Here is a 23,128-nt window from a genome sequence, read left to right on the forward strand (position 1 = left end):
CCCAGGAAGTAAATCACATAGAATTAAATACAGCTAAAAATTGCCCATTGCTCACATTTGTGAGTAAAGCCTAAGAGGAATGGTTAAAATACAACTGGAGCATAGCAAAAATGCTATTTTCAAGCCAGTTATGACTCAGAGAAACAGTAGAATTATGCAGTATCTTTGCTACCTGATAGCTATTCATTTATACATTCATTCAACCAGTCAGTATTTGCTAGGTCAGCTGAGTTCAGTTGCTCAGTTATGTCCGACTCTTTGTGATCCCGTGAATCGCAGCACGCAAGGCCTCCCTGTCCATCACCAACTCCTGGAGTTCACCCAAACTCATGTCAGTCGAGTTGGTGATGCCATCCAGCCATCTCATCCTCTGTCATCCCCTTCTCCTCCTGCTCCCAATCCCTCCCAGCATCAGAGTCTTTTCCAATGAGTCAACTCTTCGCATGAAGTGGCCAAAGTATTGGAGTTTCAGCTTTAGCATCAGTCCTTCCAAAGAACTGATCTCCTTCAGAATGGACTGGTTGGATCTCCTTGCAGTCCAAGGGACTCTCTTTGTTAGGTATTTACAATAAATAGGAATCTAGCAGTGATAATTAATCACACCTCCTCCTTTACCTCTAAATTTAGGAGCAATTGAGAAATGAAACAGAGTGTCCAAAGACATAGAGATCTGAATATCAGCTTGATTACTATTAAAGCTATTTGGAAAACAGGGCCTAGATCTGCAACCAGATGGACTTCTTAGAGCCCCCATTCCCTGAAACAAATGTATTTGCTCACAGTTGCAAATTTCCCACATTGATGTGCAACTGTAAATAGATTTCTTTGAAAAAATTATTGAGAAGAGTTGAACCAGTCTTGCTCAATTCCATTTTCCAAAGTCACTAATCACACCTGTTACTCTCCCTTGTGGACCTGGGGTTAAATGATCTTTCCAAAGTCTCTGAAAATTAACATCACTGGCCATGGTATGAATTCACAGAGGTACAAAATGGCCTCCCCGATCACCTACTGTGTGCCAGATGCTGTGTTATGTGTCAGTGATACTGTGTTGGACATTTGAAAAGGCAGGGTCTCCCTGCTTGATGTCTGGTGTTGACCATAATCTTATTGGAGAAATTAGTCATATACTTGGATATAGAGCAGTAAAATTTAAATGCCAAATTTTACTTAGCTTGTGTGTGTGCTCAGTCGTGTCCGACTCTTTGTGACTTTATGGACTGTACCCCACCAAGCTCCTCTGTCCATGGGATTCTTCAGGCAAAAATACTGGAGGGGGTTGCCATGCCCTCCTCCAGGGGCTCTTCCTGACTCAGGGACTGAACCTGAATCTCCTGCGTATCCTGCTTTGCAGGCAGATTCTCTAACTACTGAGATACCTGGGAAGCCCAGTTTTTACTTAACCTTTACTTTAAAAGTGACAAGTCTTTCAATGCCTATTTAGTTAATATTCAAAGATGATTAGCTTTAGTTTCTAGCAGAGGTAGAATTTGGGTATGTGGAAGGAAGAGACAATATGTGGCAGGAATGAGGGTAAGTACCTGGGCATTCAGGAGTCATTATGCCCATTGGTCTTCAAAGTTTTCTTCTCTAACAGTCTCCCAAGAGATCTGCAGAGTTGGCTTTTAGTATGGAACAATTGATCAAATCAAAACCCAAACTAAGCAAACAAACATACAAACAAAACCCCCAAATGAGTAAAATCTGTATTTTAACAGGCAGGGTATGGAAGGGAAGGAGAAAGCCAGATAATGAAAGGTGAAAGAGATGATCAAAACTGTTCTCTCCAGCCCAACCCCATTTATACCCCTTCTTCCCTTACACCAGAGCACAATTTCAAACAGTTCCTAATGGATAGGGCTGCTTAGGGTGGGAATAATAGGGCCATGGAACAGGAAGTGATTTAGTCTATGAATTTTATTTATTTTTTCTCATGCATCTGCTCTTCTCACTGCTTTTCTTCAGAAGTATGTCCTCTTTATACTTAAAATAATTCCTCTCTAGTTGGATGAAAAATTATACTCTACTCTTATGTGGAAATGTCTTTTTAAGCTGCTTTACAATTTAGATTAGGAGTATGTAAGCAGATTTGGGTAATAGTTATTTAGGGAATAGTAATAGATTATACATATATATGTATATATGCCGTGTATAATTATTTTATCTTTCAAAATCTATGATCTGAGCATTTGCCAAACACAATGTGCTTGACCTTATTGAAAGGAGATTTCCAGATAGAAGCTTAATTTTTCTGCTTCCCCTTGTCATAAGGTTCTTATTATTATCTTTAATAGACTATGAATATTTGGGTTGATAAGTAACTGAGTCAAGGGTTGATTTACATTTGATTAACTAAAGCTGTTTAAATATCTCTTAACTTCTAAGTTGAAAATGAGTACCAGTAGAACCTGAAACTTTGTTATATTTCAGTATTTTATGTCAAATTGGTTAAGTCAATATGAATAAAAGATAACATCAATGACATCTAACTAGTTCTTTGACTCTGAGGCACTTAGATCTGAAATCAGATAATGAATTAAAAGTTAAATTTTTCTAATTGACTATGATCTTGAGAGTTGAAGAATATTCTTATAATTTCATATCCATTTAAATAGTGATGAAGAATTAGACTATAATGAAAATGAGTACCCAATTAAAATTAAGCCACTAAGTGGATCCTGTCATAAGTGGAATTTAATTTACAAGAAGGTTTTACAGAGAAAAGTTATTGGAATTTTACTAAGAGACCCAGAGGAGAAAATGTGAAAAGAAGAGCTGCAGGACATATTAAAAGAATTGAGGCTGTTTATTCCAAATCTGGGAAAAAAGTAAAGTGAAAGGAAAAAAAAACACCCAACGTAGTCATCTGACAATAATGTTTATATACATGTTCATATTTTGGAAAGAGAAAAGTTGTTCTTTGTGTCTAGTGAAAGCAAACTGAGCCAAATCCTTCTCAATTCCAAGAGGGAGTGAGATTAAACTCACCTTAGAATTCATTGTCTACTTTATTGCCCTGTAGTGATCAACCTAGAGAAAAGCAGCAGACTCAAATTTCAAATTGAACTGGGTCAATCTTAGTCCATGCTAATTCAATCAATTTTGATGATTAAAAGGTTAATAGATTTCAATGTTCAAAATAACTTTTGATCTCTTTGAATTTGGCTTAGACCTTTCACTTGAATTTGCTATGCCAAAAATATGTGAGAATAATACGAGAAAGATGTTTCTGCAAAATTCATTTGTATAAGCTATTCTAAACCTAGGTAGAATACAGGATTTTCTTTCCATACTCCTATCTTTTAGGATACACTGGGTAAGGATAGCATTCTCGTTTTTTCCTGTATTTTCAAAGAGAGAAAGGGACTGAAATAGTTTGTCATATAATTCAAGCACTTCAGCCTCTTTCATGTGAAATCTCTGATAAATTGATGTAAATGATCCTTTGTTTTAAATTACCATAATATTTGTTTTAACTCTGCATAAGACGTATATGAACACTCACATGCAGCATACTCATGGAGAAGGAAATGGCAGCCCACTCCAGTGTTCTTACCTGGAGAATCCCAGGGACGGTGGAGCCTGGTGGGCTGCCGTCTATGGGGTCGCACAGAGTCGGACACGACTGAAGCGACTTAGCAGTAGCAGCATGCAGCATACTCAGTATGCATATCCTGGGATAACCATCTTCTAACCTTTCTCCCTCAATGTCAGTCACATCTCTTTCCCACCATAGCACCCCCGAGTTGACTACACTTAAGCCACTGTTGTGAAAAGGCAACTCAAAACAGATATTTGTTATTTTAAAATTTATATCTAGAACAAACTAAAACTGTATAATCATGCTTTTCAGTATTTTTAAGATAGTATTTTCTTTAGATAATCACTTAGTGATGCTTTATTTTTACAATAAAATTTAAATGACTGTTTACTCTGTCCCAGGCACTGATGTTGGTCCTGAAGGCAGGCACATCAGTGAACAAAGCTAACCAAATCCTCTGCCCACATGAGGTTCACTTTCTAGTGGGATAAGACAGATATTTTAAAGAAGACACTGGATGATATGTTAGAAGGCAATGAGTGCTGTGAAGAAAGAGTAGACTAAGGAAATAGAGTGCTGAGGGGCATATTGCTATTTATTTCCACTCTTTTTTAGATTCTATTCCCATATAGGTCATTACAGAGCATTTAGTAGAGTTCCCTGTGCTATCCAGTAGGTTCTTACTAGTTATCGGTTTTGTATCTTTGTAGTGTGTATATGCCAATCCCAATCTCTCAGTTTATTCTTCCCTCCTTAACACTATTCTGTAAACATGAACTTGTTTTCTACATCTGTGACTCTATTTCTGTTTTGCAAATAGGTTTATTTGTACCACTTTTTTTTAAGATTCCATATATAAGCGATATCATATGATATCCGTCTTTATCTGACTTACTTCACTCAGTATGACAATCTCTAGGTCCATCCATGTTACTGTAGATGGCGTTACTTTATTCCTTTTTATGACTGAGTAATATTCCATTATATATATGTACTACATCTTCTTTGTCCATTCCTCTATCAGTGGACATTTAGGCATATTGCAATGTTAAATAGGTCTTGCCAAGAAGAAGAATGACTTTGAGTAAAGACTTGAAGGAATCGTTAAACTTTAGACTCAAAATTTGATGTTTTCTTCTTAAAATTTTAATGTTTATTACTGAAATCATTGGCCTGCAAGAAAATTAAACCAATCAATCCTAAAGGAAATCAGTCCTGTATATTCATTGGAAGGACGGATACCGAAGCTGAAGCTTCAACACTTTGGCCACTTGATGTGAAGAGTCAACACATTGGAAAAGACCCTGATGCTGGGAAAGATTGAGGGCAGGAAGACAAGAGGGCAACGGAGGATGATGGTTGAATGGTATCATTAACACAATAGACATGAGTTTGAACAAACTCTGGGAGATAATGAAGGGCAGGGAAGCTTGATGTGCTGCAGTCCATAGGGTTGCCAAGAGTCAGACATTACTTAGAGACTGAACAATAATAACTGAAATCATGAATGGGAAGGAAAGGGTGAATCATTTCATTAAAGAGAAATGTCTGAATGGAAAGGATGTATTTTTATCTTTGTATTTCTAGGTGTTTCAGAGGTATCCTTTTTGACCATCCTAGCACATATCTGGCCTTTTTACTCTGAATGGAAGGGGGACTGAGGACATTTATCCATGTATCTTCAGAGCTCAGCATGGTACTTGGCACATGGTAGAAGCTAAATAATGTGACCTAAAAATCTAAACTGTTTTATTGACATGTGCATTTTTTTATTAAACAGTTAGGGACCATGACATGATAGAGGTCATTTATTTTATAGAACTCATATTTATATAGTCTTTGGTTACTTTTCCTGACATTCTATGAGTGTATAGACTTCTCTTCATTAAGGTTTCCTTTGCACTTTTAGCATCAAACTACCAAAGTGCTCTGGTAGTAGGCATTTAAATGATCACTGAAGGTTATAGTCTAAATCCTAGACTATGCACCTCTTTCTACTAGGACTGAGGCAACTAAAATATCCTTTGATGGTAACAGTGATTTCTTTCAGACTCGTTGGAATGAAATAGCATTTGGGGACCTATTAGCTAGAAGAGGGGATTCCAAATAATAGCTCTTTGTTCAGAGTATCTTGAGCGATTCATAGATAAGTCAATTGGCACCTATCATTTGAAACTCATCAGAGGCCAATGTAGTTAAGTGGAATATAAAGGATAGTACAGGCAGTAAACAGAAGACTTGTAACAATATAATGTGCAGTGGAAAAGAGACTGGAAGATCAATAAAAGCTGCAAAAAAGAACAAAAAATATAATTAAAGGGGCAAAAAGACATATTGAACACAATCTCAGGGACTATTTCAGACAACAGTAAATGTCTCCTCAAATATATCTTTAAAAGACAGAATGTAAAGTACAAAATAGTCCCATGGAGAAAAGAAGAGAAATACCAAATAGAATTGTAGGAATAGGCTAACAAGAGTCAGATTGCTTATGCTAATTTTTACCTTTCTTTAAAATAATTAGATGGTGTCAGATAGATCAGGGAATCTGAAATTCTTATCTGAGAAGAGGATCAGTTCAGTTCATTCACTCAGTCATGTCCGACTCTGTGACCCCATGGACTGCAGCACGCCAGGCTTGCCTGTCCATCACCAACTCCCAGAGCTTACTCAAACTCATGTCCATAGAGTTGGTGATTCCAACCAACCATGTCACCCTCTGTTGTCTCCTTCACCTCCTGCCTTCAATCTTTCCCAGCAACAGGGTCTTTTCCAATGAGTCAGTTCTTTGCATCAGGTGGCCAGAATATTGGAGTTTCAGCTTCAACATCAGTCCTTCCAATGAATATTCAGGACTGGTTTCCTTTAGGATGCACTGGTTGGATCTCTTTGCAGTCCAAGGGACTCTAAAGAGTCTTCTCCAACACCATAGTTCGAAAGCATCAATTCTGAGCTCAGCTTTCTTTATAGTCCAACTCTCATATCCATACATGACTACTAGAGAAACCATAGCTTTGACTAGATGGACCTTTGTTGGCAGAGAAGAGAATAGAGAAAAGCGAAGGGAAAAATATAAACAGAGGTGTTATTTTAGGCAGGTACAACTGAGTACAATAGATAAATTGGCATATATAAGACAACTGAAATTTGCAGTTCACATGCCAAGTTTTGCCAACTAAGTACAGTTATTTTAGGTTCTAAGAAAGTTAAATATTATTTTAAAAAACATCAGGAGGTAAATGTTTCCTGACTTACCTCCATTTTATGAAAGCATTTGGCTACACATGACTTCCTCAAGAACATAAAATAATACTTACAGTAGAAATTATTTTTTGACAGTGTATTTCCATGACTTGAAATGAAGGTTTTCACTTGCTGAAATACATCAGAGATACCTAGGACATTTTCCCAATAAATTTACCCCTATTGAGAACCACCACCTTAGACATTTGATTAACTTATAATATTCTTTGGAAATGTACTGAACATGATCACTTTTACTTCCTAAAATCATCAGCCTGTGTCCTGAATTACACATAAAGAATGGTTGACAAATTAAAATGTAAAATAAGGAAATCATATTATGAGAAGTGACATGCAAAGATGATTTCCCAGATAGAAACAGAATTCAGACTGGCTAACTGTGTTTTAAGCCAGTGTCTGTCAGGGAAGTCTTGTTATCATGCATTAGTTACATTAATTCATTACGTGCATTAATTACTTATTGTGCTTTCCTCTGTGCTAATTCCAAAAACTTTTTAGTTTAGTGGCTGAGAAGGTAAATCATGACTATTTAAAGATAAAGTATCAAGCTTGAGATCTTGAACACTGGTTCCAGGGTTGTAGATATAAGAAAACTTTGCCTCAAAGATTATTTGATAAGTTAGGTGAAGGATAACATACTTTTGGTTAACTCTGCTCATGGAGACTCATATACACACTGATACAAACACCTATAAAATGTGTTAGATAGTACTTTGTCCAACTTTCTGAAAGGAACTTGTACTTTGCAACTAAAGGAGGCATTGTATTTCTAAAGAGCAGTTTACAACAGAAAAATGATGAGGTTTTACCATTTTAACCCTTGAAAAGCTGAGTGCACTTTGTTAAACTAGAAGAACATAGAAACAGAGGTCTAGAAATCATGTATTGTGTTCCTATTGGATACCAAGGTTGGGGTGTATGTGTGTGTGTGTGTGTGTGTGTGTATGTGGTAAGACTGGAGGTGAGTGGTAGGATAGAAAAGAATTTGACACCATGGGGTCCAGAGCTAAAAATGTGAGGAAAGGAAAGGAGAGAATTAGTGTATTTCTATCTTTGATAGCTGCATTTCACCCTTGAAGAGAGAATAGCATCGTGATCATCCTTATTTACGTGATTTCAACTCATGGCCAAATTTGTTTCATTCATATCTCTATTCATTCCCCCAACTTCTGATTATTTGAAGAAATCTCAGATATGATATTAGTCTATCCTTAAGTATTTCAGTATATATCTTAAAAAATGAAAATTCTTAAAAATATAATCATAATGCTATTATCTGTCTTAAAAATTACACTGAATACAATAAAATATCAATTTAGTTTCAGATTTCCTCAATTATTACTGAGGCATTTTCCTTTATAGTTTACTTTTAATAAAATCAAAATGTTGGGGGCTTCCTTGGTGGCTCAGTGGTAAAGAATCCATCTGCCAATGCAGGAGACACGACTTCAATCTCTGGTCTGGGAAGATTCCACATACTGTGGAGCAACTAAGCCCATGGGCCACAACTATTGAGCCTGGGCTCTAGAGCCTGGGAGCTGCAACTAAGCCACCACAGTGAGAGCCCCAGGCACTGCAATGAACATTAGCTCCTGTGGCTAAGTTGTGTCTGAACTCTTTTGAGATCCCATGGACTGCAGCCCACCAGGCTCCTCTGTCCATGGGATTCTCTGGGCAAGAATAGTGGAGTGGGTTGCCATTTTCAAACTTGCATCTCCTGCATTGGTAGGCAGATTCTTTACTACTGAGCTGCCAGGGAAGCATCCTAGATATAATTAATCCAACTAAAAAGCAAAGTGCGATGTATTTTCAGATGTTCCATAGTGCTTGCTTTTGCATCAGTATTCATAGAACAATAAAGTTTTAGTTTCTTCATGATCCTAAAGCTCAGGGGAAGCGCAGCACTTGAGATAAGTTCATCAAACACAAGAGGTCTGTGGAATACAGTTTGAGAGATAACCTTGAAGATCCCTTTTAGTTCTAAGCCTAAGAATACTGATGAGCTGTATGGTACACTTCAGTGTTATTTCCCGCAAGTTATACTTGAGCAAAGCTAAGGCATACTAATAGGGAAAAGACAGACACAGAGCATTTCAGCTAAATTGAAGTATTTCTGGGTTGTCAATAATTCTACAAGTGGACTGAGGATAGACAAAGTATTGATACGCTTCAGTTCCTCTTTCAAGCAAACCAAAACACCTGCCAGTGAGAAGAGCCTACATTTGAAGAAAAGTGGTCAGTAACAGGATATCAACTTCAAATCTAGAGAGTATGGTTTTATCAAATATACTGTGCATTTATTTAATACATTTGCATATTGTAATTTTGGATTTTTTTTTCAGCTAGTTGTGCTTTATATTTTGTATTCTGCTAAGATTCACACATCTGCTTCTTTAGGCACAAACAGCACACATTGTCCTGGAAGATGGAACTAAGATGAAAGGTTACTCCTTTGGCCATCCATCCTCTGTTGCTGGTGAAGTGGTTTTTAATACTGGCCTGGCAGGGTGAGTAATGCTTCTCTTCTAAGGCTTTCTTCTTCCTTGATATAGAGGAATAACTGGATGATATGACTCATGGTGGGAAGTTGAAATCACCGCATCATCATTACCACACTATGCCTTATCCTGAAGTTGCCTTGTGCTTGTACACAGCTCGAACCTTGGACACAAACTCCTCCCTGTGGCTGTAAATGAAAGAGAATACAGACACTGGTGTTCCCCTGGTGAAAAAGAACAAAATTAATTCTAGAAATTTAGGGTAGGTAATCCATGGGAGACCTGGTACATAGATCTGATATTTTCAAAATTTATCAAGTGAGACTGAATTTAGTATTTAAGACCTGCTAATAGATATACATCAATGAAGGTAAGAGTTGCTACAGAAATTACGCAGCTGCTTTTATCTAGCCAACAAATGTTCATCTGGCAACCAGGAGGCTGAAGTTCTGGTCTCAGTGCTAATGGTAACTGATAATGTGATATTGAGAAAATCACTCAGGCTTTCTAAGTCTTAGTTTCCATATGTAAAGAGTGAGGGAATTGGATCAGCGAGTAGTTTATAGCTGGGGATTTAAAAATTATGTCTTAAAAAATTAGGTGGTTTCAAAAGGTTTCCATTAGAGATTCAAAAGAACTAAACTGTAAAATAGTTGATGAATTCTTTAGGGAAATTCAATTAGCCTTACCTTATAAAGACAAGCAGGCATTGTGTTAACTGATATTGAAGATATTGATTGACCAAGCTTCCATTATATCATTAATGTACATTCTTCACTAAACTCTTGCTCCCTGTTTGAAATAAAGAATATTAGATGATTTTTAAAATAGTTCCACTGGTGAGAACATTAAATTACAGAGTATGAAACCTGTTTGCAAAGTTTTGCTTCACCAGGCAATTATTTAAGCCTTTCGACAGCACTAATTACTAGCTGTGTTAATATACCTGCCAACAAACAACTGTTTAATATAGATCAGAATGATGGAGGGCACTAGAGTTTTCTTCTTTGTGATGGATTACGGGTAATAAATCTTGTCACATCACAAAAGTCAAACAGGACCTGATGGATTAATTTGCTTCCAACACTGCAGTACTCTAAGACAAGCTGTATTTATTCATTTACTGGAGAGAGCATTGTAAACTTATGTTTAAAGGGAGCAGCCAGTTCTTTTATGGAGAGAAAGAAGAAAGGAAGTAAAATTAAATTAATTAAAGGCTTTTTTTTCATGTAGAAAAAGGCGTTCATTAATAAGGTTAGTCCACAGAACCTATTTTCCATTGAGAAATGCTGCTTTCCTTCATTGGGTGGCTCACCCAGTAAGGTGGTTGATAATTAAGGGGTTATTTTGTTTTTAATCTGCAAGAAAAGCATTTATATTGTGTGTAAGCTTTGGTTTAAAAAATTATTAGTTCCTGACAGGCCAGAGACATTTGAGAAATTAGCTGATGGGGGTGTGGGTAGGTATAAATATCACAGCACTTTCGTCACTTAAGAGTTTGCTGAGCTGAGAAGTTATTCTGTTGACAAGGGAGTTCTGGGAGGAGTTAGTCTGGGTGGGGGTTGAAGAATTCATGTTGACTATTGCGGGAGCCGAGGTTTTGAGGTTGTCATTCTGTCCCCCTCAGCACCTAAATTAAATTTCAATAGTAATCCACAAGAAAGACTAGGTTTAACTCGCTCTGTGGGAAGTAAAAATGTAGGAGAGTGGAAAAAAATCTCATTGTAGTGTATTTCAAAATATGAAATAGCTATAGATAGATCCTGAATAATATTTCATATTATTAAGAATAAACATTTTATATATAATTTTATTTATTCTAGAACAAAAACAAGAATACATGTATTTTTGTTTTTCCCTCCTTACACTTTAAAATAAAGCTCTCTGCGTTTATTCTTAATTCCATATCCTTACTTTAAAATAGTTACTTGGAATCTTCTAATTTAGAAGACAGAAATGCTTTTGATCAATTTTTGTAGAATTGATTTTATTCAATAAAAATACTATCAAACATATACTATCAATAATAATGATAATTATCAAACATATACCTCTCTATAACTAAAATATTTAAAAATCAAGTATTTAAAAATTTATTAATTTTTTTCATAGAAAATAAATCAATATTTTAAATATTCAATAAATTTTAACAAACATATATACCAGGCAGCCACCATTGATGTAATCAGTATGTTCTTCAGTATGCTAAAAGATAAAAAGACTTCTCAACTTTTGACAGTTAATATTTTGGCAAAACTGTCATCCATCAGTAGTAAATATCAGTTTGGACTCACTCATATGTGGTACTAGGGGAATCATTGGTAATTAAAATATCTATAAACTTTAAATAGAGCAATATTGGGATGGGGAACACATGTGTACCCATGGCTGATTCATGTCAATGCATGGCAAAAACCACTACAATATTGTGAAGTAATTAGCCTCCAATTAAAATAAATAGATTAATTAAAAGATTAATACCTTATGAAGAATTTTTCAAGGTATTAAAAATTTAAGAAATGAGGGAATAGAAAATTAAATGAGAATATGCCATAGTGCATGGAGAGTGAAAAAGTTGGCTTAAAGCTCAACATTCAAAAAACTAAGATTATGGCATCTGGTCCCATCACTTCATGGCAAATAGATGGGGAAACAGTGGAAACAGTGGCAGACTTTATTTTTTGGGGGGGCTCCAAAATCACTGCAGATGGTGACTGCAGCCATGAAATTAAAAGACGCTTACTCCTTGGAAGAAAAGTTATGACTAACCTAGATAGCATATTGAAAAGCAGAGACATTACTTTGCCAACAAAGGTCCGTCTAGTCAAGGCTATGGTTTTTCCTGTGGTCATGTATGGATGTGAGAGTTGGATTGTGAAGAAAGCTGAGCACTGAGGAATTGATGCTTTTGAACTGTGGTGTTGGAGAAGACTCTTGAGAGTCCCTTGGACTGCAAGGAGATCCAACCAGTCCATTCTAAAGGAGATCCGTCCTGGTGTTCTTTGGAAGGAATGATGCTAAAGCTGAAACTCCAGGACTTTGGCCACCTCATGCGAAGAGTTGACTCACTGGAAAAGACTCTGATGATGGGAGGGATTGGGGGCAGGAGGAAAAGGGGAAGACAGAGGATGAGATGGCTGGATGGCATCACCAACTCAATGGATGTGAGTTTGAGTGAACTCCGGAAGATGGTGATGGACAGGGAGGCTTGGCGTGCTGCGATTCATGGGGTCACAAAGAGTCAGACATGACTGAGCGACTGAATTGAACTGAACTGATGCCATAGTACTTGAGTCTTTTCATATCAGTAATATCATGGGATACATTTCCATATTTTACTGTAAAATTTACCTAAGTTTGGCAAAATCTAGAGACAAGCTTGTAAGACTATTCTCATGTTCTTTAATTTTTAAGGGTCAAATAATTCAGATCATGTATGCAGAATCAGAATAAATTAGATCATGTATACAAATCAAGAATTTTTTGGTAATTTTTTTGGCATCTTCACTCAGGTACCCGGAAGCTCTTACTGACCCTGCTTACAAGGGGCAGATTCTTACCATGGCCAATCCTATTGTTGGGAATGGTGGAGCCCCAGATACTGCTGCACTGGATGAACTGGGACTCAGCAAATATTTGGAATCTGATGGGATTAAGGTAGTACCAGTGATGACTATTTAAAAAGTATAGTTGATTTATTTTAGGAATCTAGGCTAGACAAAGTTTCGGCCTCTGTCCTGTAGTAAAATAATTAAATATATAGTCTCAATCTCATTCCTAGGTATATGAGAATAAGTTTTAGCATGGAACTATTCTGAATTTCATTTCTCAGGGCACTCTGTATTTATGCTTAATGCTGTGGATGAAATGTGGCTTCATTTGGAAAAATGTTGTTTTAAGTTCAGATAACAGCGATGCTACAAGAATTTGTGTTGAATCACTTTTTAAAAGGATTTTAAGAATCAACTTTCTATCAGCTAATTATATTTTAAATCCCACTCTCTATGGGAGATAAATAAAAGATAACTTGTATGCCAGACTAAAAGTAAAAGTAAATACAATGAAAAATTCCTATTCAATGTAAATTTGGGTAATATCATGGGGATATGAACCATATAAACTATTCAAAAATTTATACAGGGTGCTGAGAAAGGAGATCTAGCTTAGCCTCCTGATTTGGCAAACCAGGTAAGACTGTCCCCCACATGACAATTAAGGTAGTGACTATATATCTTAAAAAAAATTTTTTTATCATATTTTGTTCTTCAAGTCTCCAAAATTTTAAGCATTTTGTTGGTAGGTAGTAAAAAATTTGAGCTGACTCAAGTTACAAGAGTTGGATAGCATTTTGTGATCACTTTAAAAAACTGACTGCCTGTCTTTCTAGGTTGCAGGTTTGCTGGTGCTGAATTATAGTGATGACTACCACCACTGGCTGGCTACCAAGAGTCTAGGACAGTGGCTACGGGAAGAAAAGGTGAGAAATATCCAGCAGTCAGCATCACCTAAGGATGATTGGTGGGGTCCTGGAAAGTTGGGAAGGTGTATGTAATTGCAAAGGGCCAAACAGATGAGGCATATCACACACTTTGGGATCCTTTTGTTTCAGAGAACGCTTCCTTCTGTTACTATAGGCTGAATGTCCAGAACTCATTCTTTAAACAGAGAAATTTATCAGTTCAGTCGATCAGTCGTGTCTGTCTCTTTGCAACTCCACGGACCGCAGTACACCAGGCTTGCCTGTCCATCACCAACTCCTGGAACATAATCAAACTCATGTCCATTGAGTCAGTGATGCCATCCAATCATCTCATCCTCTGTCGTCCCCTTCCCCTCTCGCCTTCAGTCTTTCCCAGCATCAGAATATTTTCCAATGAGTTAGTTCTTCGCATCAGATGGCCAAAATATTGGAGCTTCAGCTGCAGCATCAGTCCTTCCAATGAATATTCAGGACTGATTTCCTTTAGGGTGGACTGGTTGGATTTCCTTGCAGTCCAAGGGACTCTCAAGATTTTTCTCCAACACCACATTTCAAAAGCAACAATTCTTTGGTGCTCAGCTTTCTCTACAGTCCAACTCTCACATCCATACATGACTACTGGAAAAACCATAGCTTTGACCAGATGGACCTTGACTAAGTAATGACTCTGCTTTTAAATATGCTGTCTAGGTTGGTCATAAATTTTCTTCCAAGGAGCAAGCATTTTTTTAATTGTATGGCTTCAGTCACCATCTGCAGTGATTTGGAGCCCAAAATAATAAAGTCTGCCACTGTTTCCACTGTTTCCCCATCTATTTGCCATGAAGTGATGGGAACAGATGCCATAATCTTAGTTTTCTGAATGTTGAGTTTTAAGCCAACTTTTTCACTCTCTGCTTTCACTTTCATCAAAAGGCTCTTTGGTTCTTTTTTGTTTTCTGCCATAAGAGTGGTATCACCTGCATATCTGAGGTTATTGATTCCAGCTTGTGCTTCATCCAGCCCAGCATTTCGCATGATGTATTCTGCACAGAAGTTAAATAAGCAGGGTGACAATATACAGCCTTGACATACTCCTTTCCCTATTTGGAACCATTCTGTTGTTACATGTCCAGTTCTAATGATTGCTTCTTGACATGCATACAGATTTTTCAGGAGGTAGGTCAGGTGGTCTGGTATTCCCATCTCTTTAAGAAGTTTTCCACAGTTTGTTGTGATCCACAATGTCAAAGGCTTTGGTGTAGTAAATAAAGCAGAAGTAGATGCTTTTCTGAAACTCTGTTGTTTTTTTGATGATCTAGTGGATGTTGGCCATTTGATCTCTGGTGGCTTTGCCTTTTCTACATCCAGCTTGAACATCTGGAAGTTCACGGTTTACGTACTGTTGAAGCCTGGTTTGGAGAATTTTGAGCATTACTTTGCTAGCGTGTGAGATTATATTTTCAGTTTATCCACTAAGTGGCACTCATACATGCTTGGTGAAAGTGAAAGTCGCTGAGTCGTGTCCAACTCTGTGTGACCCCCGTGGACTATATAGTCCATGGAATTCTCCATGTGGAGAATATCCATGGAGTGGGTAGCTTTTCCCTTCTCCAGGAGATCTTCCTCACCCAGAAATCAAAGTGGGGTCTTGCATTGCAGGTGGTTTCTTTACCAACTGAGCTACCAGGGAAGCCTTTCTCAATCTGGAAAGGGGTTAGAGAAAATTTTAGAATTCTCTGTAGTCTGGAACAAGTTAACTACTCCATCCCCTTTTAACCAAGATCTAGATATGTACTTGTGCCATAGATTCTTGTACCAGCTCAGTCATTAACTAGCTGTGTGACCTTGCTCTGGTCATGCAATCTTTCTTAATTTTAGTTTTTAATGAATGTGAACAGATTACCAGCAAATCTTATTGGGCCTAAAGGTTATGACTCAATGATATATAATTGGATATCATCTCATTTGAAGTAATAAAGGAAAAAAGTTACTAACTACTTGGCATGCTAAATCGCTTCAGTCATGTCTCACTCTTTGCAACCCTATAGACTGTAGCTCACCAGGCTCCTCTCTCCATGGGATTCTGCAGGCAAGAATACTGGAATGGGTTTCCATCCCCTCCTCTAGGAAATCTTCCCCACCCAGGGATCGAACCCACGTCTCTTATGTCTCCTGCATTGGCAGGCAGGTTCTTTACCACTAGTGCCACCTGGGAAACCCTATATGTGCCTTTCTTTGAGTATTATTTTCTAATCAAATAAGAGTATTCTCCTGGGTTGAATGTCAGACATACTTAGAGTAATTAGAGTTAATGGACCTGCTGTATTAAACCTCATTTCTACCATTATATTAGTTGCTTTTTCTTAAGTTGCTATTGGGCCTGTAATTGACAGAATATTAATCTGAAAGAATTCTGACACTCTGATGAGCATCTACTGCATGTGTATGCTTAGATGCTCAGTCATGTCTGATTCTTTGTGACCTGATGCACTGTAGCCCGCCAGGCTCCTCTGTCCATGGGATTCTCCAGGCAAGAATACTGGAGTGGCTAGCCATTCCCTTCTCCAGGGGATTTTCCCAACCCAAGGATTGAACCCAGGTATTCTACATTGCAGGCAGTTTCTTTACCATCTGAGCCACCAGGGAAGCCCAAACATCTACTAACTGGGGCTCAGTGTTGCCTCTTCCTAACAATTAAAAAGAATATTGATCTTAGTTTCCTGGATATCATTACTGCTAAATGTTAAAAGAGATAATAAAGCATCTGTATTATCTTCCAGGTCTTTTCTAGTTTCTTTCAATCATTATCTGAATTTACCTCTTTATAGTTGTCATTAATGCTTCCTTTGTGTTATGTAGGCACCTGATATTATAGCTGCTTTGTGTCAGAATTAATAGTTTAAGTATAAGCTTAATCCATGGTTTGTTAGCTTGTTTTAAAAATGTGCCTTGAGTCTTTTTCCATAATCATAGACACATAGAGTAGAACAGGGTCTAAAATTATAGCCAGTTTACCTCCTTCTATGGACAGGTGAGGGAAGACACCTTGCTCATACATCACTCAGATAATTGGTGGAAGGAAAAAGAACTAGAATCTGTTTCCTTATTCTTTTTTTTTTAACTTATTTATTTATTTAAAAAATTTTTAAACTTTTCAAAATTGTATTAGTTTTGCCAAATATCAAAATGAATCCGCCACAGGTATACATGTGTTCCCCATCCTGAACCCTCCTCCCTCCTCCCTCCCCATACCATCCCTCTGGGTCGTCCCAGTGCACTAGCCCCAAGCATCCAGTATCATGCATTGAACCTGGACTGGCAACTCGTTTCATACATGATATTTTACATGTTTCAATGCCATTCTCCCAAATCTTCCCACCCTCTCCCTCTCCCACAGAGTCCATAAGACTGTTCTATACATCAGTGTCTCTTTTGCTGTCTCGTACACAGGGTTATTGTTACCTCTTTCTAAATTCCATATATATGCGTTAGTATACTGTATTGGTGTTTTTCTTTCTGGCTTACTTCACTCTGTATAATAGGCTCCAGTTTCATCCACCTCATTAGAACTGTTTCAAATGTATTCTTTTTAATGGCTGAGTAATACTCCATTGTGTATATGTACCATAGCAGATGAATGGATAAGAAAGCTATGTTTCCTTATTCTTAACTCATTGCTCTTTCCCCTTTTATCCATGGGGAATATGTTTGAAGACCCCCTGTGGATGCCTGAAACTGGATAGTACCAAATCCTATATATACTAATATGGCAGAAAGTGAAGAAGAACTGAAGAGCCTCTTGATGAAAGTGAAAGAGGAGAGTGAAAAAGTTGGCTTAAAACTCAACATTCAGAAAACTAACTTCATGGCAAATAGATGGGGAAACAGTGGAAACAGTGAAAGACTTTATTTTGGGGGGCTCCAAAATCACTGTAGATGGCGACTGCAGCCATGAAATTAAAAGATGCTTGCTTCTTGGAAGAAAAGCTATGACCAACCTAGACAATATATTAAAAAGCAGAGATATTACTTTGCCAATAAAGGTCCATGTAGTCAAAGCTATGGTTTTTTCAGTAGTCATGTATGGATGTGAGAGTTGGACTATAAAGAAAGCTGAGCACCAAAGAATTGATTCTTTTGAACTGTGGTGTTGGTGAAGACTCTTGAGAGTCCCCTTGGACTGCAAGGAGATTAAACTAGTTAATCCTAAAGGAAATCAGTCCTGAATATTCATTAGAAGGACTGATGCTGAAGCTGAAACTCCGATACTTTGGCCACCTGATGCAAAGAATTGATTCATTGGAAAAGTCCCTGATGCAGGGAAAGATGGGAGAAGAAGGGGACGACAGAGCATGAGATGGTTGGATGGCATCACTGACTCGAGGGACATGAGTTTGATTAGGTTCTGGGAGTTGGTGATGGACAGGGAAGCCTGGTGTGCTGCAGTCCATGGGGTCACAAAGAGTTGGACACCACTGAGCGACTGAACTGAACTGATATATATACTAATGCGATATTTTTTCTTATATATATGTACCTATGACAGAATCCGATTTATAAATTAGGCACAGTAAAGGAATATCTGAATTTCCAGCATCACTGCTCTTGTGCTTTGGAGCCAGTATTAAGTAAAATAGGGCACCTTGAACACAGCACTGAGATATTGCAGCCATAAATCTGGTAATTCAGTTGGCTACTAAGTGACTCAAGGTGGGATTCGCTGGACAAAGGGGTGGCTCACATACACTATTCAGAATGGTACACAATTGAAAACGTATGAATTGTTTATTTATGAAATTTTCCATTTAAAAAATATTTTTAGACTATTGGCAATAGCAGGTAACTGAAACCACAGAAAGCAAAACTGGATACAAGGGCTAGATACCACATCTATCCCTATCTAATCTAGTCAAAGAAACTAAATCAAGTGGAGGTGTTGCCTGACTAATAGACTAGGCAAAATTTAACACAGGTGCTTAAGAAGCACCTCCAGGAAACTCTGTGGGGCAGTGAAGGACAGGGAAGCCTGGTGTCCTGCAGTCCACAGGGTCACAAAGAGTCGGACACTACTGAGTGGCTGAACAACTAGAACAACCTCCAGGTAAACCCATTGATTGCCTACTAGGTGCCAGAAGCATGGATTTGCATATAATTGATGTAATTTTTTTTTAATTGATGTAATTTTGCTTATGGAGTTCACTTCACAAATTCTTTTAGTTTAAAATATACATGTATATATAAAATTTTGTTACATGTTTAACATCCTGGATTAAAGGCAACAAAACTTAGTAGAAGATCGATGTTCAGAATTTCTCATTTTTCTTTCTGAGGAATGGTCTGGGTATTAAGAGTCCTATGCCCAGCAGGAGCAGCAATTTACCTTGTTCTCATAACACAGTCATGCTAGATCAGAGAAAAGAAGGAGTAGGGAAATTATTTACTGCTCAAGTAGACATATGATGTTAAGTTGGTAACTTGAAAACACTATGCTGGACCTAATTTCCTCCAATTTTACTGTCACTACCCTTTTTTTTTTTGTTCCTCCACAGGTCCCTGCAATTTATGGAGTGGATACAAGAATGCTGACTAAAATAATTCGAGATAAGGTATAATAATCATATTTAGCCAAATCTATGTTTATATATACGTAGATATGTTTATGTATACATACATACATATATATATACATATACGTATGTATACATATATATATACATATATATGTGTGTATGTATGTTTTTTCTCAGTGCCCAGGGAACCCATTGGTATGTAAAAGAACAAATCCAGGCCATTTCTGTCATTTGGGTCTCTGTCATCCTGTTATACTTTTTCAGTTACTTGATGTGACTTTCAAGACTGAATACTTGATTGGGATGTTTGTTCATGAGTGGTTTTGAGATTAATTTGAGCAGTAGTTAATTGAGTGCCCACTTTATGTTCACTATCCCAAGTAAAGCCTTGGTGATTCAGCTCATGTGACAGGGCTAGTGAAACAAGTGGAGAAGCTAACTAGATGCATAAGAATTTTGCCTAAATTGAATACCTACCTGCTGAAAAATGCAAACCAGGAAGTGCACAGCACTAGGGCTGTTATTTATTCAGTCCTCTTGAAGGAGTTTGTGAAATTTGTGAGTATATTAAATGAGCCCTCTATGTGCTACCTCAAATAGTCTTTCTTAAAATTGTTCCAGTGACCAAGATGAAGGGAAGTTTGTCTATTGCTTTTCTATCTGCTTGCTGAAATCTTTGACCCTTCCTCTGAGAATGTCTCATCACCTTCTGCTTCCTTCTCCTTGTTATAAGAAGTGGACACTTTTTTCTCACATGAAACCTTCATATCCCAGACCAGAAAGAAACTTTTATCCCGTGAATGTTAACTGAATTTCCTAAATGCCATTAAAGGTTTCTCGTTATATTCTATACATTTTCTTGAAAAAGAAAGAAAGATACAATTTCAAAGTGAAAAAGGTTCTCCAAGAAAATCTGTTGAGATTCCTTATTAGAATACATATTGACTCAGGATCTCTTTAAACGGAAAGAAAGCTTTAAAAATAAGCTTTTTATGGCCACATACTTATGACCAGAAGGAAGACAGAGGGAATGTTTGCAGTCCTTCTACTCTACCTCTGATTTCATTCCCTCCTCCATGATTTTCCTGAGAATAAATGTTCTAGGTTATATACGTAGATTATACATCCCAGGTAGACTTTTGCATTTTCTTAGCCCAGTGATGTTGTGGGAGCAGTAAAGAATGATGAGAGTGCCAGATGGGAGGGGAATAAAATTGGGAAATTCAGCTGTGGAATTGGCAGACTGGATACAATATAGATAGGTTTAGTAATTTGGGAAAATATAAGACCGTATTATGTTCTTCATGTGATACATTAGTTTAAGGTGAACCTTGCTTTTGTCAATGGTGTAGAAAACGGCAACTCACTCCAGTATTCTTGTCTGAAAAAATTCCATGAACAGAGGACACTGGCAGACTGCAATACCTGGACTCTCAAAAAGTTGGACACGACTGAGCACTGTTTTTATCAGAGGTAGCTAGGTTTTCAAAATCTGGCTGAATAGATTAGCAAGCAAAATAGTAGTATTGCCTATTATATTTGATTATGAGTAATATGGGCTCATATTAAAAATGTATGTTGTGGCTTTTAGTTCTGTGAGTCTTAGGTTGGAGAGCAAGGGTGTTTTTCATTCAGCATGCTTAAAGTAAAAGGGAATAAGAACTGAAAACCAAAGTTCAAAATTAGGGATCCATAAATATAGTCAAGGAATTCTGTGATTTGGACTATAAAAGTAAGTGGAGACCACCATGAAACTTAATAATCCAGTATGTAAGTGAAAGGTGGTTTTCACTGTCTTTCCCAGAGTTTGAGATAGTACTCTGGTTGTTATAATCACACTGAAATAACCGTCTGGATGATGTACTAGCATCAACTCATTCCCAAGTTACTTCTTTCCCTAAGAAATATGTTTCAGAGGGAAATAAAGACTTTCTTCTATTCCCTTCAGTGCAACAATTTCCTTGGAGAAAAGCAAATCAGTAAATTATTTTGATCTCCTCCCCCTCTTGATAAAGTCATCATTATGAAACATAATATGCCATTTTTAAAAATCTTTTCCCCTCTCCATAAAGTCTTCATTACTAAACATAATATAACATTTTTCTAAATAGGTCAAACTAGATCTACTAATAAATAAGCTAATCTCAGGACAGCAAAGAATAATATGAAGACATTTGCCATGTTCTGGCTGCTGCTGCTGCTGCTGCTGCTAAGTCGCTTCAGTCGTGTCCGACTCTGTGCGACCCCATAGACAGCAGCCCACCAGGCTCCCCTGTCCCTGGGATTCTCCAGGCAAGAACACTGGAGTGGGTTGCCATTTCCTTCTCCAATGCATGAAAGTGAAAAGTGAAAGTGAAGTCGTTCAGTCGTGTCCAACTCTTAGCGACCCCATGGACTGCAGCCTACCAGGCTCCAGAGGGACAGAAAATCCCTCTCTCCATGGGATTTTCCAGGCAAGAGTACTGGAGTGGGGTGCCATTGCCTTCTGGCTAGCAAGGCTAATTTGTGAAAACTTTATAGAAGGTTAAGCCTTCTCTAAAGTTCAAGCCCTTATTAGCATATGTAAAAAATGAAACTTTCATTGCCATTTCTCAAAGTTTGTGACTTATACAACATTTCATATATTTTTTGCATGTAAATTTTACTCTTTAAAATATTTCCATTCTTTTTCAATTTTCAGCAAGTTTTAGATTTCCTTTTTTTTCCTCAATCTATTATCTTGCCACATCTCCAACGAAGTAGTTTTAGGTCATAAGTACACTAAATACTCTGATTTGCACTTTCTGACAACCCAAATTCTGTTATCCTTTGACTTCACTTACCCCAGGTGACTATCTCAGCCCTAAAAGAAGTAATTTTACTTCTGAGCATGTTTCCCAAAATGTACCGTACAAACTGCTTCATCTTTCCCAGTTGAGAAGATGAAGATCTGCTGATGGTTATGAGTAGTTATAAAGACATCTAAATATTGAAGCGGCTGTGTAAGTTCCTGTGAGTTTATCCTGCCAGCACCTGCATCACTGCCCCCTATTAACTCTCTAATTTTTTAATTTGATAGGGTACCATGCTTGGTAAGATTGAATTTGAAGGTCAGTCTGTGGATTTTGTGGATCCAAATAAGCAGAATTTGATTGCTGAGATTTCAACCAAGGTGAGAGATTTTCCTTTATATTTTGTGGTTTTATTTTATTCCCTTTAGACCTTTCTATTTTGTAATACCAAAATCTACATTTAAGCAAAAATCATCTTCCACAAGCATCAGAATTGAAGGGAAAACAGTTATAAATTGATATATTGCAAAAGCAGTGCATTTAAAGTTAGCAACTTCTACTTATAGGGAACTTGCATGGCTTGATTTAGAGTCTGTTTACTATTATTTTAATTTTTCTTATTTCTTTTTGTGGTTCCCTCACTCAAGACTTTAAAATGTCAAATACAAGGGTCATTCAATTGCCAAAGATAGGTACAGTGACAATCAGTAGTCAGAGCTAATGGTCTGCCAGAGAGTTGAGAGCAGTTTATAGAATTCAGACTCAATATTATAATTCAGACCCAATATTATAATGAGAATCTGGGGTTATTTTGTGCAGGGAAAAGAATTCCTGTGCACACTGAAATTTAGTGTATTATAGCTCACTTCAAAAATTAAGTGTTCTTCATGATGGCTATATCACTCCAAAGTGAGATATGTATATTGTATATTTACAAGAAGGCATACAATACACCTAAGTACTCTATAAAATCAATACATGTGTTGATCTTGATTAGAGTTGTGAGTCTCTTGAGCTATAGT

General features: G+C 37.3%; 1 protein-coding gene across 1 annotated transcript in view; it reads left to right on the top strand.

Annotated features, from left to right (window-relative positions):
• The window catches only part of CPS1 (carbamoyl-phosphate synthase 1), a 139,862-nt gene that overhangs the window by 14,617 nt on the left and 102,117 nt on the right, over nt 1-23,128 (top strand). Inside the window, exons 2-6 of the mRNA XM_019976310.2 lie at nt 9,203-9,312; nt 12,816-12,960; nt 13,691-13,780; nt 19,315-19,371; nt 22,394-22,486. Coding sequence (XP_019831869.1) covers nt 9,203-9,312; nt 12,816-12,960; nt 13,691-13,780; nt 19,315-19,371; nt 22,394-22,486 — 495 coding nt within the window. The remainder of the gene's footprint in view (nt 1-9,202; nt 9,313-12,815; nt 12,961-13,690; nt 13,781-19,314; nt 19,372-22,393; nt 22,487-23,128) is intronic.

The sequence above is a fragment of the Bos indicus genome, chromosome 2 (genome assembly GCF_029378745.1).
Source record: "Bos indicus isolate NIAB-ARS_2022 breed Sahiwal x Tharparkar chromosome 2, NIAB-ARS_B.indTharparkar_mat_pri_1.0, whole genome shotgun sequence".
NCBI lineage: Eukaryota > Metazoa > Chordata > Mammalia > Artiodactyla > Bovidae > Bos > Bos indicus.